Raw genomic sequence first — 21,179 nt, forward strand, 5'->3', positions numbered from 1 at the left:
TTCATGGGGTTCTCAAGGCAAAAACACGTCCGAGGTCCTGGGCGGAAACCAAGAGTGCCAGGCTGTGATGGTGCAGGAGCGGCCAGGGGGGAGCTACCTCCCACCCGAGGCAGCAGCGAGGAGGAGCTACCCTATGCCCGAGGTCAGGGACAGCGGCCGAGAAGAGCAACCTAACATCCAAGGAGCGGTGGCTGCCCGTGCAGGAGTGCTGAGAGGAGCTACTCCACGTTCAAGGTCAGGAGGGGCGGCCGTGAAGAGATACCCCTAGTCCAAGGTACGAAGCAGTGGCTGCACTTTGTTGGAGCAGCTGTGAAGAGATACCCCATGTCCAAGGTAAGAGAAACAAACCCAAGTAAGCCAGTAGGTGCTGCGAGAGGGCATCAGAGGGCAGGCACACTGAAACCATAATCACAGAAAACTAGTCAGTCTAATCATAGGGACCACAGCCTTGTCTAACTCTATGAAACTAAGCCATGCCATGTGGGGCCACCCAAGACAGGCAGGTAATTGTGGAGAGGTCTGACAGAACGTGGCCCCCTGGAGAAGGGAATGGCAAACCACTCAGTGTTCTTGCCTTGAGAAATGACAGTAGAGATAAGCAAAAACCTTAGAGCTGTATTAAGGCAGCCACCTGCTTAGAAAAACAGTCAGGAAGACGGCAGACACTGTGGTAGCACAGTTTAGACATTCTAATGTAAATTTTTCTTCTATAAAACATGTTCCTTTTTTATTTCAGTGTATGAAACTGTTATGCCCTGAGTCCGAGTCCCCAAAACTGAGAGAATAAGACGTCCACAGCAATGCAAAAGCATAAAGGGGTTTATTGCTAACTCGAGTTAGGGCCCACGTCTCATCCAGCACAGTGGAATCCGACAAGGGCCCCAAGTTATGAATCACCTTTACTTTTATACAGACGGTTCTTTGTTTCTGTTACAGCGTAGCTGATTGGTTAAACCGTACGCGCTCGTGGGACTTTTAAACCTCGCATCCCTATCTGGATTGACTCGGGTCTGGCGCGGCGGGGGCTACGGGGATTTTTCTGATTGGTCGAACTACACTGCCTGTGGGAGTTCCCAGAGTCTCAGCTTTTCTCAGGCCTAGCCCACCCCTTAAAGCCTGTCCTGGCTTCAGTTTGGTCCTAACAAAAGAACATTGTTCCCTGAGATTTTCAGCTATTATGTTTGTATCTTTGATTAATATAAATCCCAAAGTGATTTTCAAATTGTTCCTAAACAGCTACATTGAAGAACCCACTTATTTCAGGAAAATTAGAAGCAATCAATTCTTGAATTGCTGGATTTTCAGACCTGAAATTATGGGGAAAACCATTCATTTTCTCTTCTATTATCATGCTGATTTTAGTAATTCATACTGTTACATAATGCATTTTATTACTTTGTATATTTTATAAAAACAAATTTTATAAACCCATAGATATATATTATATTAATTATATTGAATTAGACATTAACATAATTCAAATAAATAAGAACTAATTTTTGGAAAAATCTAAATCATTAAAAACAACTTTGACTAAAACAAACTATGATCATTAGAGACTCAAAATACAGTTGGACTTTGAACAAACCTCACGGGTTTGAATGTGAGGGTCTATTCAAACACGGACGGTTTTCAAAAGTAAACACAACACTGCTACATGATTCTCAGTTGGTTGAGTTGCAGGTACAAAACCTCAGACATGGAGAAATTGCATATAAGGAGAACCAAGTATAAGTTATATGCATATTTTCAACTGTTGGCCCCCCAAACTCTTGGGTTGTTGGAGAGTCAACTGTACTTCAACTCTTAACAAACTCAGGCAGACAAAATCTATTTACAACATCTGAAGCCATAGTCCTTCAGATGTGGCTGAAGAATATAATAGAAGAAGAATATCCCTGGAGGCTAAGTCACAGAATGGCTTCTTGCTTAAGACACAATCAGAGTCTCATCAAAACAGAGTAAGAAATGCAATGCCCCCTGGGGCCCCAGACTTGCTGGAGACCAACACTGTGTGTCTTTCTTCTCCTTTCCAAAAGAACCTTGCATGATATAATCCAATGTCTATTCCATAATCGTATATTTAATGTGTGGAGTTTACTTGTTTCCTTTGTTTGTTTTCTGCTTATTTATTTCTTCATTGATTTTCAGACCCAGAAGAGCCTGAAGAAGGCTATAGAATCTCAATCAGAGACTCTGCCTTTGCTCAGGAGTGACTGAACAGGCATCCTAAGTTGTCTTCCTTGAAGAAGTACCTCTCCTACATGGGGAGAAGACAGGAAATGAGTTCTCAGTTACAAGTGGGAAGGCTGACTATGGAATGCACAATGGCTGTTCATAAACCCTGTACCCAGTTTCCTCTCCTCCAGCCATGCTGGAGAATTGTACGTCTCCTGAAAATCGACATGGCCACAGCATTTGCTTTGGCCAAGGAAGTATGAGTAGAAATGGCATGTGTCACCTCATGGTACAGGAATTTAACTCTCTAGATGAGCTTTCAACCTCTGCTTTCTCAGACTGTGGTGACTACTGAATTCTGTATTGATACAATATTAATGGAGGTTCGAATACCAAAATGTTAGTCCTCACATGTATTATAGCTGACCTGGAGAATCGTCTTCATTCAAAGTGGATGGCATATGTGCAAACAACTCTTTCTTTGAGGCACTGATATTTTGGAGTTGATTATTACCACAGCAAAACCTATCTTAACTGGTGCACCAAACTTACTTAACAACAGAAAGAAGGAGGAAGCACTGTACAAGGACAGCTTAATTTTGACACTAAATCTTGAATGAAGAAAAATTTTTAAAGGAATATGGTAGGGTCATTCAATGAACATAAGTTAAAACTTTTAAATGAAATACTAGCAAAAAGAATTAGCATTTTATATAAAAGCATAATATATGACAGTCATGTTGGGTTTCATGTACGTTTAGTCAACATTTTAAAGCAATCAAAGCAATAATCCCCATTAATAAAAATATTTCAAAAGTTACACAAAAGTGCAATCAACAGTCACTCAAAATAAAGCAATGAATTCCCAACGAATTAGGATTGAAAGAACAGCTTCTTCATTCTGGTAAAGTGTATATGCTACAAACATAAAGCAAATGCCAAGCTTAATGGTGAAATGTTAAGTGCTTTCTTTCATTGAAGGCCAAATAGTACTATTTCTATTAAAATGTGTACTGGGTCCTAGCCAGTTATAGAAAGGAAAGAAAAATAAATAAAGTTTTAATAATTAGAAATCAACGACTATATGATAGTCACAAATATGATTGTGAGGTAAGCAATCCAAAATAATCTGCAAATATATTGCATTATTAAAGCAGTTGAGCAATATAGAATTTAAAATATATTTTCTATGCAAGTAACTAGAAATAGAGATGAAATTTAAAAAAAAATTCTTAAAATAGCATAAGAATCAAAATCCTTAGGAATAAAAATTTTAAATATATTTATAAGACCACAGCACAGAAAATTACAAACCATAAAGAAATTAATTTCAGTTGTAAATAAATGGGAGGATATACTATGTTCATGAATTTAAAGATGCATGAAGCAAAAATGTCAAATTCTTTCACATTTTTTAAATAGATTCAACTCTCTGTATGTATGTAAAGGTAAAAACCAGTTCTAAAATTTGTATATTTTAAAAGGCCAAGAATATTTAAAACACACTGATATTTAAAAAACAAGTAGGAGGACATCCTCTACCTTAAATATTAAGCCCATGAAGTTAAAAGTGTGGAATGAATGAAAGAATAGACAACTAGATATAGACCATCAACTCAGAGGATTTCATTTGCCTTTCACATACCTATCCTTCCCCTTCTTGCTGTCTACATCAGGAGGCCGATCTGAGTGGACCACATCAATATGGCTCCTTTGAAATTAGTGCTCTTATAAAAGAGACTCCAAAGAGAGTCTCTTCCCCTTCTACCACATGAGGGGACAGCAAGAAGGCATCACCTGTGAGCCAGGAAGCATACCCTCACTAGACACCCAATCTGCCAGTGTCTTGCTCTTGTACCTCTAGCATACAGAATTGTATGGAAAACATTTCTCTTGTTTTGAAGCTACTCAGTCCTCATTTGTTAAGTAAGTCAAAATGGATTAGGACAGAAACAGAGTAGGTGAGTGGTTGCCCAGATGGAGTTTCATGGGGAGAAATGGTGGGTGACTGCTAATGGGTACAGGTTCCTTTTACAGATCATGAAATGTTCTAAAATTGAGTGTGGTGACAGTTGCACAACTCTATAAATATACTAAAAAACACTGAACTATGTAATTTAAATGGGTGAAATATATGACATGTGAGTGGTATCTCAAAGAAGTTGTTATATAAAAACAAATCAACACAAATTAAAAGAACCACAATACTGATAGTTCTCTGTGCTTGATCTGGATTGTCCTGACTCTGCGGGAATAAACACTAAAAAGCTGTACTTGAGCATGACTTTTGTGTTATGTAACTAGATGATATAATGACTTATTTTTCATATTTACTTTCAGCCATCCCAATAGTTCTCTCATTTATATATTGACACCAACCTTAAAACACTATTGCTAGTGAATAACCTGGCACATAGTAGATGCACACTGGATGTAGATTAAACTAACAGTGACTATAGGACCACCATGCCATCGACTACCACATTCTCAAAACCAAGCTTTCCCTTTCCTAAATTTTTGAATTCTTCCATTTTTGGAGGATGGGGAGTAAGAACTGGTGTGCTGTCTATCTGAATTTTGCCCGGAGGTCTACTCTTGCTTGTATCTTCACTGCTGGATGAAGAAAGTGTTAGTTGCTCAGTTGTGTCCGATTCTTTGCCACCCCATGAATTGCAGCCCACCAGCCTCCTTTGTCCATGGAATTCTCCAGGCAAGAATATGGGAGTGGGTAGCCATTTCCCTCTTCCAGGTGGTCTTCCCAACCCAGGATTGAACATGGGTCTCCTACACTGCAGGCAGATTCTTTACCATCTGAGCCACCAGGGAAGCTGTATACTTTTGTTCAGTTTGTTTTCCAGAAAATTAGAATCTTTGGTTTGGAATAATTTTGAGAGTCATTCCATATAATTCTGTATAACTTCTCCAATCTATATTAATTAATATATTCACTCAACAAATTAGCATTAAGTGTAAGCAAAACCTGTGCCAAATCCCATGCTAAACAATGAATAAACTAGCCTTTGGAAACTGCCCTCCAACATGGGAAGTTCAAGATAATAAGGGAAGTAAAAGGCATTTGATTGAGGGATATTTAAAACTATTTCTGTGAGAAATATGTCACAGAAATGTAAAATTTCTAAAATTTTAAATTCCCTAAAATTCCCAATTGACTGGAAATGATTCAGTCTTTAGAGTACTATATTAGGAACCTTGCCACTAGAGGGCCAGAGGGAGCACCTGTGAGATAGCTGTTCAGAGTTGAAACACAAAGCTTGAAAGGCTGCTGATTCCAGGTTCTAAGGAAAGGATTTCATATAAGCAGTCACAAGAGGGGGTTGTTACTTCTGCAAACCAAAGCTCCATCCAGGGTGTCAGAGAAGTTATCATTGAGTTGTACAAAGAACTGACTCTTATCCCCTTTATCACCTGTACTTCAAAATTTCACCTTGAGTGTGTGCACAGTTTTAGGGACATGAGTAAGCCATTTTCCAAATGCAGAGCAAAGAGCTGACCCTCCACAGGAAACAAAAGGTAGAGGTGATTAATAGTTTAATTTTAAAAGGCCAAATATTTCTTACTAGAGTGGAGTAATAAGCTTAGATATTGTAACAGAGAAGGATGAGTAATCTTAAATTTTATTCTATCCCATTTCTTTAATAATAACCATTTTGGGGGATAACAGAAATCGCTTTATGGTTACTTTTGTCTCTTTTATAAGATGGTTTCATTTCCCTCTCCAAATTTTATTTTCCCCTCTTTTTCTCTCTTCTTTTCTCCTATTATCAATTCATTTCACCCCAAGTCATGAGCAATGAAACTAGTAACTATGCATTATAAAGGACACAAGTGAAATAAGAATAAGTACCATACAAGTCATTGGTTCCTGGGCCAAGACCAGAGGAATTCAACAATGTTCATCAGAAATATGCTCACACAGACATAGACTATTTATGTTTGGACCTTGAAAATAACCTTAATGTAAACTTTCTGAATTACAGCTTAAAGTTGGGAAAATATTATTAGTCTCTTTTTAGATTTGTTTTTAGTCCTGGGCATGGAAGGAGACCCAATCAAGAGACAGCTGACACTTGGCTGGGGAACACCCCAATGAGCTGCCTGGTGTGGGGCTGTGCAAGTGGCTGCTGATTTGGCACTTGGGACCTCCCCCAAATTAGGCTTAGACACAGATCCTGAGCTCTGAGGCCGGGACTTCAACTATGAGACTGGTGACAGGAATAACTCTTCTCCTAGCTTTGGGTAAGTGATCTGGGCCTAAGAAAGAATGGCTTTCATGGCTAAAAACAAAGACAGACGTCTGCTGCTTTCTCTTCTCCCACTGTGCTTTACCAAACTACAGGGAAGAATGTGCATCTCTGTGTTTCTATGTGTCTGTGCGTTTATCTACAGACCCTGATCATCACTATGAGAGACTATCACATCCTCTACTCACAGAAGAACTCCTGAGTCTCAGTTTTCAGACTGTAAGGAGGCTGGGGCTTCAGTGAATCCAAGGGTCATGAAAGACAACAATTTATCTTTGGCTTTGTGGCTCTAAGTAGCTCAGTAATAAACACTAGTAATACTTATTTTGTCCAGTGCAACAAACATGAAAATTCTCAAGGACAGGGCAAAGCCAGAGAGGGGAATTCTGGCAGTGTTTATGAACCTGCCCCTTAGGCACACCCTGATTTGACAATCCAGAGCTAACCTATTGTTTCTCAATCCCTCAGGTGTATTGGGAGATTCTAAGACCACACAGCCAAACTCAGTGGAGAGCGCTGAAGAAGAACCTGTGCACTTGCCCTGTAATCACTCCACAATCAGTGGATCTGAGTACATATATTGGTATCGACAGATTCCCCACCAGGGTCCAGAGTACTTGGTTCATGGTCTGAACAACAATGTGACAAACAGGATGGCCTCTCTGAGCATCGCCAAAGACAGAAAGTCCAGCACCTTGGTGCTGCCCCAGGTCACCCTGAGAGCCGCCGCTGTGTACTACTGCATCCTGAGAGAGGCACACGGGGACAGACGGGGCTGCACCTGTGCAGTATGTCCTTGGTGGGGAAGGGAAGCCCCAGCAGTGTAACTTGTTAGAGCCAGTTTGGAGGACAATCTTACTGTACCCGTGAAACATATAATAGGCATATCCTTAGTTAACAATATTTTACTAAACCCTTTAAAAATTACTAAGAGAGTATATTTAAAGTATTCCTATCACAAAAAAATAAATAAAATTTTAAAAATAAGGAGAGCAAGAGAAAACTTCTGGACATAACCAATATGTTTATGACATTGTTTATGGGGATGGTTCAAGACTATATTTTTCCCTCAAACTTATCAAGCTTTATACATTAAATGCATACTGGTTTTTGTACATCACTCATATGTCAAAGAAGTGATTTTTGAAAATTTTCAACACACTGACTTTCATAATATTAAAATTGTTTGTTCATTAAAAGACACCATTAGAAAAATACAAGCAAAAGCCACAGACTAGCAGAAAGACTTCACAAAATATTTAAGAAAAGATCCATATCTCGAATATACATATTATATATAATATGTATATTATATATATAAACTCTTACAATTTAATAAAACAAAAATGTATTGTTTTTAAATGGGCCAAAAATTTGAACACTTTACCAAAGTATGCCTGTGTATGGTAAATAACTACATGAAAAAATGCTCAGAATCATTATAGTATGAGAGATGCAAATTAAAAGAATACGATACCACTACATACTTGATAGAATGGCTAAAATAAAAATGACTGGCAATTCCAAGTGTTAATGAGGTTTTAGAGCAATTGGAACTCTCATACAGTGCTGCTAAGAATGTAAATGGTCCAACTACCTAAAACACAGTTTCACTATTTCTTCAAAAGTTAAGCATACACATATCACATAACGTAGCAACTCCATGCCTACTTATAACCCAAAAGAAATAAAACCTTATGTCCATACAAAAAACACTTAGACATGAATGTTCATAACAGCTCATAAAAGAGTAATTGGAAATAACCCTAAAGTCCATCAACTGGTAAATAAATAAATAAATTGATATACATCTGCACAGTGGAACACTACTTAGCAATTCAAAGGATGAACTACTAATAAATATAACAACATAAATGAATCTCAAAATAAATATGCCCAGAGAAATCAAGAGAAATTATACACTCTATGATTCTATTTACATAAAATTAGAGAAAATGCACACCAGTGTATAGTAAGAAAAAGCAGATAAGTGACCACTTAGGAATGACTAGGGGTTGGAGGTATATAGTAGGAAGATACATAGGAGGGATTAAAAATTAGCAGAGAATAGGGCCTCTAGGGAACTTTTAGGGTTGTACATCTGCTCTTTACCTTCACTGTCATAATTTCACATTTCTATTCCCATGTAAAAAACAATCAAATTGTACATTTTAAGTATATGCAATTATTCAGTGGTCAAGTATGCCTCAAAAAAAGCAGTTTTTTAAAAGAATAAAACCCAAAGCAGATAGAACCTAATGAGGAATAACAGGCTACAAATAACAGAATTTTTCACTTTCTCATAATTACAAAGGGGAAACTGTTTCAAACGTGAGTATAACAGGATATTTTATATATCTCATAATAAATAGCATACTCTGTTGTAAAAAGAGATATAATCCATATATAAATTAATTCCTAAAAGTCATGAATTATTCAACACTTCTCAGTCTAGCCAAAGGATGACAGGGTCTAAAAAATATTTGAGTTAGGTTTGCGCAGTGCTGGACAAACAAGAAACCAGAAACCTGGTCTCTAATTGGTTCAGTTTCCTACACCAATGGGAGACCACTGAGCTAAAGTGACCTCTGCTGGGGAAGCGCATTTAAGAAAACCTGATTGGGCTGTGTTTCCTAAGGAATCATGGGATGGAGACACTTCTGCAAGTACTGGAAGGGACAATGGAGTTGCAGACAGCCTGTGAGGATGTAGTTAAATGTAGGAGAGTCAGGAGATAATGCCAACTTCATGAGGGCAGGAAATGAGACACCTTCAATCCTGGGAAAGCCCTTTTGAGACCCAGATACAGAAGTAGATGTAGACAGTCTTCTGTTTTGATGTAATAACCTTGCTGCCTGCGGGAGTGAGGCAGGGAAGGAAAAAACCATTTCTAGAAATTAAAAGATGCTTACTCCTCGGAAGAAAAGTTATTACCAACCTAGATAGTATATTCAAAAGCAGAGACAGTACTTTGCCGACTAAGGTCCGTCTAGTCAAGGCTATGGTTTTTCCTGTGGTCATGTATGGATGTGAGAGTTGGACTGTGAAGAAGGCTGAGCGCCAAAGAATTGATGCTTTGGAACTGTGGTGTTGGAGTAGACTCTTGAGAGTCCCTTGGAATGCAAGGAGATCCAACCAGTCCATTCTGAAGGAGATCAGCCCTGGGATTTCTTTGGAAGGACTGATGCTAAAGCTGAAACTCCAGTACTTTGGCCACCTCATGTGAAGTGTTGACTCATTGGAGAAGACTCTGATGCTGGGAGGGGTTGGGGGCAGGAGGAGAAGGGTACGAGAGAGGATGAGATGGCTGGATGGCATCACTGACTCGATGGACGTGAGTCTGAGTGAACTCCGAGAGTTGGTGATGGAGAGGGAGGCCTGGCATGCTGCGATTCATGGGGTCGCAAAGAGTCAGACACGACTGAGCGACTGAACTGAGTATGAGCAGAAGATCTTATGTGGGTCTCTTGTATTCTCTTTACTTATGAACAAGTCTCATAGCCAAAAACTGGACCCCTGATCACAGTCCCTGATCATCCGAGAAAGAGAAGATTTCACCATAAACTGTAATTCCTCAGTTTAAGGAACTCACATGCCTTATACTGACGCAGGCAAAAGCATAGTAAAGGTCTGATCTTCTAAATGGTGTTGCAGAAAATTAAGTCAATGAAAAATAAGTGCCAAGTTGAATGAGAAAAAGCAGAAAAGTTCCCTGAATATTACAACCTCACAGTCCAGCCACTTGGGCATCAACTCTGTAGAGAAGACACATAGTGATCTCCAGACCTCTCCAGGCTGTCCTGAAAAACACAGCTGGATCACAGATGCTCCCTGCACAGGACTCCCAAGGGGTGGCTGAGACACTTGCTGAGATAAGGAGCCTAAGAAAGATGCTATTGTCCCATTGCCAAAAGAAAGGGAAAGGAGTCAGAGCAGAAGAAGCTATGCCTTCATTCCAAAATTTAATTTGGCTTTTTGTCCTGGTAACTGTTACTTTTTAGTAGATAAAACCTGAAACAGGGGTGAGAATAGCATGAATGTCAGTGACTGCTGCAATAACTGTGCACAAATCTAGTGCCTTAATTGTCCCAAAGAAACCCTTTCCCATCTATTATTCACATACCTTATTAATAGAAAGAAATTCTGAGTCATTTATCAGATTCCTTGTGGCATATTAAGACTGCAACATGAGTACTGGTACAACAATATTGACATACTGGGACGACTCATGGAGAGTACTTTTTTCTAAGTGTATGTTATAGACAAAGAGGTAGACCAACAGATATATGTGAGAGTGGGTGGGGCAGAGGCAGAGAGAAGGAGGAGAGACGTAGATTAGCATCTAATCTGGTCTCCTACTGACCTTCACTATTCCAGCGTCGGACCTCACCTCTTCTCACTGCCCATGGGCTACAGTCACACCCAATTGGCCTCTCACATTTGATATAGCTTCACAAAGAAACAAGTCATACTCAGTCCTGGGCAGAGCTCAATCTGTAGACTTTTTTCACTTGTCTTACTGTTGTTGATAAAAAGATCAGAACTTAGGACCAGATGGAACAGAACTGGGACGTGTAAATCTTTTGTCTTTAGTCTTTCACAATCTCTGTTACTTTATCTGCCTCCCTCCCATCTCTGTTCCTGCTTCTTATCCAGCCCCTCATGTACCCTGTGACCCTTCACTACCCCTTTTGCAGACCCAAAGTCTAATGTTTCTAGTCACTGAATTACTTTTCAAAATCTTCTCTCACTTTATGGTTTCCATATCTATTTCCCAAATCAGTCTTTAAAATGGAATGATTTATACCCTAAATGACATTCAGTTCAACATGCTGGATTAACTGTCCTCAGATTGTATTTGCAAAGGGAATGATATAGGAGATTGAAAAGAAGTCACCTCAAATGTGCATTTTCAGTTGTTATAACAGTTGGGCAGAAAGAATGTTTCATGGTAAAACAGTTTCCCACATCTCCAAACCATAGTGTAGGTCATGTGCCTGTGTGTAGGGCAGATCCCCTAAGCAAGGGTGCCAGCACCACAGTGTTGGGATTTTTTAGAAATATATTTTAATTAAAATTTGTTCAGAAGGAAAATATACTACAAGAAGGAAAAAGTATAAAAATTCTTTTGCTTGACACTACAGATAATAATTGACATCATCTGTTATGTAAGATGGATTTCATTTTCATAACAATCATGAAAATAATGGTGTACAATACACATTTAAAGAACCATATTCATTTAGATTTAATATAGTAGAAGGCATCGAATGAAGATATCATTATCTTCATTTTGCTGATGAGAAAACCGAGAGGCAGAAAAATTCCCATCAAGGAATGCTTCTGAGAACTTCAATTCTGCTGAAACACAGGAGATCCACAGCCACTCCAGAGACACTGAAGCCACTCGCCCATTATGCAGTCCTAGCCTCCACCCTCTTCCTTTCATTAAGTGCCACTGACCAAATTTTCTCATGGTCATTGCTCACTGACCTGGGGCCTGGAGGTAGGTCACACTTTGTACCCACTTCCCCAAACTGCATATCGGAAAATGGTGAAAACTGGGGCATTTTGTTTCTGATCCTATCAGGTAAACGAGCTAGATCTTTGATTCCAAAAATCTCTCCCTGGGGACAACGTATGCAGTCCTGGAACTGTCAGTTTCCTGCAGTTGAAAACAGGGCCCTATAGTTGCTTCATTTTATTTTACTTGGATTTCTGTTTGATATGATTCCTGTTTTATAACTTAAAATAAAACTAACCCATCTTTATGGCAGAATTTTCATTCCTAAAAAGCTCACTACATGCATTTGCTACTCCTGATTTTCTGGCTTAGCAATTCCAATTAGAACATCATTTGAACAAATAAATTAGGACACACAGAAGTGGTATTACTTAGGTTGTTCCAGTTAGCACACTTTAGACATATATGACATATATCTTAGTAATCTGAGTGTTTTTTAAAATTTCCCTACAAATTACCATTAACAATCTGAGAGAGTAAAGATGTATTCTTATAGGCCTGAGATATGGTCCTCTATATGTATCAGATTTACAGCTTTGGCTAAAACAATGATCATTAGAAATTCACAATACAGTTGAACCTTGGACAAACCACATGGGTTTGAACTGTGTGGGTTCACTTGTACAAGGATCCTTTTCAAAACTAAATACTGACTTAAAACTCAACATTCAAGAAATTAAGATCATGGTATCTGAGATCCCACCACTTTTTGGTAAATAGATGGGGAAACAATGGAAACAGTAACAGACTTTATTTTCTTGGACTCCAAAATTACTGCAGATGGTAACTGCAATCATGAAATTAAAAGATGTTTGCTCCTTGGGGAAAAAACCTATAACAAACCTAGACAGTGTATTTAAAAGGGGAGACATGACTTTGCTGACCAAGGTTCATATAGTCAAAACTATGGTTTTTCCAGTAGTCATGTACGGATGTGAGAGTTGAACATTAAAGAAAGCTGAATATAGAAGAATTGATGCTTTCAAAATGTGGTGTTGGAGAAGACTCTTGAGAGTCCCTTGGACAGCAAGAAGACCAAAGCAGTTAGTCCTAAAGGAAATATACCCTGAATATTCATTGGAAGGACTGATACTGAAGGTGAAGCTCAAATACTTGGCCACCTAATACAAAGAACTGGCTCATTGGAAAAGACCCTGATGCTGAGAAAGATTGAGGGCAGGAGGAGAAGGGGGCAACAGAACATGAGATGGTTGGATAACATCACTGACTCAATGGACATGAGTCTGAGCAAATTCTGTGAGATAGTGAAGGACAGGGAAGCCTGGCATGCTGCAGTCCATGGAGCAAAGTGTCCGACGTGACTTAGCAACTAAACAACAACAATATTCCATATATATATCATCACAACCCAGAAGAGTTTCCCAATCTGATCATGTCTCAGATTTCAGCTTGGTCAATATTTTTACCTATGGCTTTTTATAGACATAGAAATCATTTCTTTATTCCCCCTCTAATATACTGTCTCCCTAATCTTAACATAAATTATTTTACATATACCCAGAGTCTACAGACAAAAAAAAAAAAGAAAGAATTTTACACCTTGAAAAGATAACCCTTCCCTTACACCTAACAAACACACAAACACACATAAAAGCTCACAGACCACAGTGTGTAGAAGGACTAAATTATAGATGGGTGGAGCTCCCACTACACAGCTGAGTGATGACATTTAGGGTTGGCTTCTGTTGAATCTCTCATGAAAGCAATCAGACACAGGAACAGAATCAGTCCCATTTTCAAGATATGGTGAATACCAATATTTAAAGGAACTTGACGTCAAAGTGTGTCCTGTATCAAAAGAGTAAAGAATCATGAAGACACAAAGAAGAGTCTTGCTGAGTCTCTTGTGGATACAGATTTGCTGTGAGTTAAGAACATCCTGGGGGAACATGAAGGAACATCACACTTGAATTTAGAAAGGAATAAAGTGGAGGGGAAGTTGGAGGAAGTGAGAACATGAGTCTGTTGGGCTGTATCATTGTTCAGGGACCCTCACCTGTGCCTTTTTCTCTCTTTCTCAACAGGGCTCAGAGTGCAGATGAAGGTGGAGCAGAGTCCTGGGGTTCTGACTCTCCAAGAGGGGAGAAATTCCTCTCTGATATGCAGTTATTCTATTTCCATGACCAGTGTGCAGTGGTTCCAACAAAATCCTGATGGACGCCTCATCTCCTTGTTTTATATAGCTTCAGGAATGCAGCAGAAAGGAAGACTGAAATCCACCATCAATAGCAAGGAGCGTTACAGTCAACTCTACATCAGAGACTCTCAGCCTGGGGACTCAGCCACCTACTTCTGTGCTGTGGAGACACAGTGCTCTGCAGACACCTGCAGCCTGTACGCAAAACCGTAGTTGAGGACTTAACCCAACCCCCAGAGTGGGAGCAGATGCCCAATGTGATTAGAATTAAAATCTCGTTGTCTTGCATCTCCTGATTCCTGCAGAAAGCATTTCATAGAACTACAACTTGACACTGCAGAGTAGGCACATAAGCAGGTCTTCTGGAGATCTCTGTAACTAGGTAAAATCTACAGATTGCTGAACTCTTTCCTATCTAATTCTGTCTTTCTGCCAGAAGTGAGCAGCTCGTTCAGTGTAGAGCAGAACCCTTGATCCCTCCATCTCTAAGGGCAAGAAAGCACCAGTTTCACCTTCTCTTCAACATCTTTTTATAGCTTACACTAGTACAGACAGAATCCTGAGAAAAGCTCTATTTTCCTTTTTGCTGCTGCTGCTAAGTCGCTGCAGTCGTGTCCAACTCTGTGTGACCCCATAGTTGGCAGCCAACCACGCTCCCCCGTCCCTGGGATTCTCCAGGCAAGCACACTGGAGTAGGTTGCCATTTCCTTCTCCAATGCATGAAAGTGAAAAGTGAAAGTGAAGTCACTCAGTCATGTCCAACTCTTAGCGACCCCATGGACTGCAGCCTACGAGGCTCCTCCATCCATGGGATTTTCGAGGCAAGAGTACTGGAGTGGGGTGCGATTGCCTTCTCCGATTTTCCTTTTTAAATACACTTAAATGGGGAATAAAAGGAGCAAAAGAAACCAAGAGCCACTATTAGTATGAAGGCTGGCCAGAACTTTCTGCACACCAGATCAGAGACTTAGCCACATCCCTTGTGTTGTGGGGACACAGTTCTTCCCAGGCACCTGAAGTCTGAACCCAGATGTGTGTCTGCAGTCCCCAAACCCAACCTGAGATAGAGGTGTCTGAATGTTTTTACTCACACCTAACATGGTATTAAAAATTGACTCTGAATAAATCTAAGTGATTTAACTTTCAAAAAAAAAATGGAAATGCAGATGAATATTCAATCTAGTAACTATTTCTTTCATTTCCTAAATAGAACTATTTCTAACATCCTAATCCCTAAATCAGAGAATCAGTGACATAGTAATTCCAGTTAGCAAATCTTAAACCTAGTTATAAGGCTCTGTGTTAAAATAGGTATATTCAGCCTGTATTCTGTTTATTCATAATCCATATTATTCTCATGTATAAAGGAAAATCAAACCAGTCAATCCTAAAGGAAATCAGTCCTGAATATTCATTGGAAGGACTGATGCTGAAGCTGAAGCTCCAATACTTTGGCCACCTGATGTGAAGAACTGACTCATTGGAAAAGTCCTTGATGCTGGGAAAGATTGAGAGCAGGAGGAGAAGGGGACGACAGAGAATGAGATGCTTGGAAGGCATCACCAACTTGATGGACATGAGTTTGAGCAAGCTCTGGGAGTTGGTGATGGACAGGGAGGACTGGTATGCTGCAGCCCATGGGGTCGCAAAGAGTCAGACACGACTGAGCAACTGAACTGAACTGAAAGTGTCAAAGAAAGAGCAGTTAAGGATCTGTAATCCTTCACTTGATTCTTCCGTGGTGGCTCAGATGGTAAAGCGTCTGCCTGCAATGCGAGAGACCCGGGTTATTTAATCCTTCACTTAATTTTGTTTCAACTTCTTACAGTACATTTAATTGTTAATTTTGTTCATATTCAATAGTATTTACTAATATCATTTATATCATTACCCTCTTTTATGTTTTGGAAGACCATTACAAAAAAAGCTAACTTCTAGTCAATAGTATGCTATTTCCTCTTTAGAAAATGAGTCACCATCTTTGAACATCTTTCAAGAATCCTCAGCTGTGGACATATTTTCCACCCACCATTACTCACAGAGTTCGTATATTCAATCATTCAACAAATATGCACTTAATATCTGTTAGGTACTAGATAAGGAGCTTCCAATAAATAATGAGTTCCTTCCCTTTTTGAATATGTAATCTAGTGGGGAACCCATTTTTGTTATCATACAGTTCCAAATTAAGTGTTATAAATGCAAATAGATATCAGTTGAAGACAGCTTCCTGAATCATATGGAGTCTCAGCTTGAAAACTAACAGATTAATAGAAGTTAATCAGGCTAAAGGACAAAAAAGGGTTGGGGGGGGCAGGGGAAGTGCTCCAATTTGAGGAAAAGCATATGGATGTGTGAAACAAGGCAGATCATGGCTAATTTAAGACCTAAAATGTAATTTTCAAGTGATAAACACTGCATGAGTAACTCTTTATGTTGTGGGAGACTTAAAATATAATAGTTCTTGGAGTGAATAGTTTTAATATTACAATATGATAAGGTAAAGGATATGGGGAACAAAATTCACTAAGCACATCTTCATACTCAGGGTGTACAGACAGGTGGTAATTGCATTGAGAGCCATGAAAAAAAAATCATGCAAGTAATTAATTATAAGGAGTATTAGTTCTCTAGAGACCCTATTCCTTTTAAATGCAGAAAACATTTTAAAATAAGCTGCACAAAATACCATAAATATGATAGACATGCAAAATACATTTATTTGACTGAAATAAAAATGACAGTTGCCTTTAAAAGTGAGGAAATAGTGAAATAAGCCAGACAGAGACCAATACTGTATGATTTCACTTATATGCAAGCAACAGAGCAAGTGAACAAACGTAACAAAACGGAAAGAATGTTATGGATGCAAAGAACAGATGGGCATTGCCAGAGGGATGGGAATGAGGAGGAGGAAGGGAGTAGATGAGGGAGATTAAGAGGCACAAACTTCCAGCAGAAAAATAAATGAGTCACAGATATGAAATGAATAGTGGAGGGAATACAATCAGTTATTATGTTTAATATCTTTGGATGGTGACTAGACTTGTGATCACTTTGAAATACTGAATCACTATGTTGTATAAAAGGAACTAGCTTAGCATTATAGATCAATTATATACTTCACAAACAAACAATCAAATTCATAGAAAAATAGATCAGATTTACAGTTAGCAGGGGCAGGGGCTAGAGAGAGAGGTAATTGGATGAAGGCAGTCAAAAGGTACAAATTTTCAGCTATAAATAAGTAAGTAGTAGGAATGCAATACACAACATAAATATAATTAACACTGCTGTTTGTTATACATGAAAGTTAAGAAAGTAAATCCTATGAATTCTCATTATAAGGGAGAATGAGAGGGGAATTAAATCAATATTTTTAAAATTTTTGTTTCTAATTTTTAGTTATTTGCATATAAAATATATTTTTAATATTATATGACTAAACTGCTTTAGTCATATATTTGTAGATTATTTTGCATTGTTTATATCACAATCACATTTGTGATATGATAGTCCTTGATTTCTAATATAAAAGCTTTTGTTAATTTAATTTGGTAGCTATACAAGATAATGGATGTTCACTAAAATTATTCTGGCAATGATTTCATGACATAAGTCAAATCAGTATGTTGTACACCCTAAATTTATGCAGAGCAGTATGTAAATTCTTTCAATAAAACTAGAGGGAAAAAATGGAGGAAATGCATAAAAACATGCCATCTTAAGAGAAATATCTACTTTTGGTTCTTATATATAGCTGATACTGGAATTATCTTCTAAGCGTAAACCACTCTAAAACTGGAAAAAGTATGAAACTGTTTCCAAGGAGTGTAGACAGTGAAAGTTTATAGTTTGTAGGAGAAAGAAAACCTGCAGAATGACCCCCACATTCACAAGGCATCTCCTAGGGGGATTTTCTACCCTTCAGCACAAGGACCTGGAGCCCCAGCAGAGTGATAGCCTGCTGTTTGCAGAAAACAGAGGTCAGAGTTAGGGCTGGTAACATCCCTGGACTTTGAGGGAAAAGGTATTAGAGAGAAGTGAGCCTCGTATAAAGGATCTTAAGATCTGTAGAGGGGATCTTCTGAACCTACACACAATCTGCACATGCACAGAAAGAGACGTGGATAGAGCTGGCAGAAAACAGCTTTTGAGGGTCTAAAAACTCCAAGGAGATTTCAGAGACTACACAGTACTGGGAAGACATAAGAGCTCTGGCCTTTCCAGAGTAAAGAATATTGGCAAACGCTTTGAACTTTCAATGGAGTCACCAGAACAAGGACTGCAGGCTAGGGGTAAGGGCTGAATTCCAATATAAAAGAAAACTGGGGAAAAAACCAAAAACTCTGCTCTAAAAGAGATTAAAGTAAGCCTCAACAAATTCTAAGGGATTATTTAACAAATCTAGCATTTTTTTAGAAGAAGACAAAATAATCCAGAGTTCTGTGTATTATTACCTGCATCATAGAACACACAATAAAACAGCTATTCCAGGAATTATCCTTACCTGCAATCATTACTTGCCCAACTGATTTAGGAGAGAAAGCACAGTAGTGTCTCCTTGCCTATTACATTGGATTAATCTGTGAAGACAACCAGATGTGAAGCAAGACTGAAGACAAATATGCTACCTTTTTGTCATCTTCTGGTACCTTTCACATTATTGCCTCATTCTTTCTGTAGACTTTACAGGATTGTGTATTTTTTGTCATTTAAGAATATGAAACACATTAAATGATCTCATCCAAATTCTAAGAGAGATAATTTAGTTCAAAGGGTGATTTAATGCAGAGGGTAAATTTTTTTTGTGGTGGTTTGTGTTTTGAAGAGAGATGCCCAGAATTTACATCAGATTGAATTACCTTGTGGAATTTATTTAACCAGAACAAATACTGCACCTCTGAAGACCATGTAGAATGCAACTAACTACATTGAAGAAAAAGATTGCAAACTGCCATTGTTATGTATTTGTAACCATTGTAGTAGATAGACCATCATATGATTTCTGTCCCCCAAGATACCAAGTCTTCTTAGTATTTTAAAATAAGGTGCCTGTCCAAATACACCAGTTGGCAAAATGCCACTCATTTGACCTAACATAATTCTCTATATTGGAGAAGGAAATGGCAACCCACTCCAGTACTCTTGCCTGGAAAATCTCATGGACAGAGGAGCCTGGTAAGCTACAGTCCATGGGATGGCAAAGAGTCCGACACGACTGACTGACTTCACTCTCTTTCACTAATTCTCTATATAAACAGTTATTTTCTACTTGCTCTCTCTCTACACACACACACACACACACACACACATATATGCATATCTTCCCTGGTGGCTCAGATGGTAAAAAGCATCTGCCTACAATGTGGGAGACCACAATTCGATCCCTGGGTTGGGAAGATCCCCTGGAGAAGGAAATGGCAACCCACTCCAGTACTCTTGCCTGGAAAATCCCATGTACAGAAAAGCCTGGTAAGCTACAGTCCTTGGGGTCACAAAGAGTCGGACACGACTGAGTGACTTCACTTTCTTTCTTTCTATACATATATATATATAATGTGATCTCTGAAAGCCTTTCTTTCTCTTACAAATATGATTTTAATGTTTTTATAGGGAAGGGATTACAAACTGATCTTTAAGAAACACAGAAATGCATTTTTAGGAATTTTCTGCATGTGGGCCAAAGGGGGCAGTGCCTCCTTTCATGAACATAAATAACTTTGGTTAAAAACAGGGCTGTTCATATGTGAAGGCTCTGTGGAAGGAAATAAATGAAGTGGAGGAAGTGGCAGTCAGATTTATGTTTGCTTGGGCAGGAAAGAGGACGACCTGAGTCTTTGCAAGAGAAATGAGTAAACTCCTGGGAATATCGTTGTTGATTCTGTGGCTCCAGTCTGACTGTGAGTTGTGGGCAGGAAATTTAAATATAGTAGAAAAACTCCAAGAATAACGCAAGGCTGGGAGATGAGATAATTGGGGATTTTTATTTCAATATATCTTCTGGCTCATAATGGTTTTCCGTGGAAATTTCAAGCATAAAATTTGAAATCTGTTACTCCATTTTCAAACAGGGGTGAAGAGTCAACAGAAGAATGGTGACCAGCAGAAGGTTAAGCAGAATCCTCCATCCCTGAGCATGACAGAAGGAGGGATTTCTATTCTGAACTGTGACTATGATGACATTATGTTTAATTACTTCCATTGGTACAGAAACTACCCAGCAAAAAGTCCCACATTCCTGATATCAATAGGTTCCGTTTTGGAGAAAAATGAGGATGGAAGGTTCACAGTCTTCCACAACAGAAGTGCCAAACACCTCTCCCTGCACATCTCAGCCTCCCAGCCTGGAGACTCAGCCTTGTACCTCTGTGCAGCCAGCACACGGTGCTCCCCAGGCACCTGCAGCCTGTACTCAAACGTGCTCTGGGGACTCAGACCCAGAGACATACACACTTGTTCCCCACTACACACTGCAGTGTGAGAAGCTGTGCCTTAAAGTGGGTGAGGCAGCTGAGCTTCAGAGAAGATCAATAGGTGGCAAGTTCTACAAATGAGTTAAGAATATTCCATGGGCTCCAGGGTGTCCAGGAATCTAGCTATTTTCCTTTTTTTTACTTTCAGAGAGAGGCTGTGGGTCAGCTGAGCTCCAACCACCAATGATGCTTTGTTCTGACTTGCTCCTGGAATGAGGTACCTTGTTACCCCTGAATTTCAAGGAAAAGTGTGTTCAGGATAGGAAACCAGATCCCACTGCAAGTTTCACCAGTGGATGCTGGTATGCCTTTGAGTATCAGTAGACATGTGCTTCAGTTTTGTATAAAATGGACAATATAATACATGATTATATTAACTGTGTGTGTATTAGTCACTCAGTTGTGTCTGACTCTGCAACCCTGTGGACTGTAGCCCGCCAGGCTCCTCTGTCCATGGGATTCTCCAGGCAAGAATACTGGAGTGGATTTCATTTCCTCTTCCAGGGAATCTTCCCAACCCAAGGATCAAAACTGTGTTTCTTATATGTCTCCTGCATTGGCAGGTGGGTTCTTTGCCACTA

The 21,179-nt window shown here is 39.1% G+C and overlaps 2 protein-coding genes across 2 annotated transcripts in view; both read left to right on the forward strand.

Moving 5' to 3' along the window:
* The window catches only part of LOC138073034 (T cell receptor alpha chain MC.7.G5-like), a 570,790-nt gene that overhangs the window by 114,811 nt on the left and 434,800 nt on the right, over positions 1 to 21,179 (forward strand). The window lies entirely within an intron of this gene.
* The window catches only part of LOC138073033 (T cell receptor alpha chain MC.7.G5-like), a 418,018-nt gene that overhangs the window by 50,941 nt on the left and 345,898 nt on the right, over positions 1 to 21,179 (forward strand). The window contains exon 3 of the mRNA XM_068964441.1: positions 2,815 to 2,826. Within this exon, the coding sequence (XP_068820542.1) occupies positions 2,815 to 2,826 (12 nt within the window). The remainder of the gene's footprint in view (positions 1 to 2,814; positions 2,827 to 21,179) is intronic.

The sequence above is a fragment of the Capricornis sumatraensis genome, chromosome 2, assembly GCF_032405125.1.
Source record: "Capricornis sumatraensis isolate serow.1 chromosome 2, serow.2, whole genome shotgun sequence".
NCBI classification, from domain to species: Eukaryota; Metazoa; Chordata; class Mammalia; order Artiodactyla; family Bovidae; genus Capricornis; species Capricornis sumatraensis.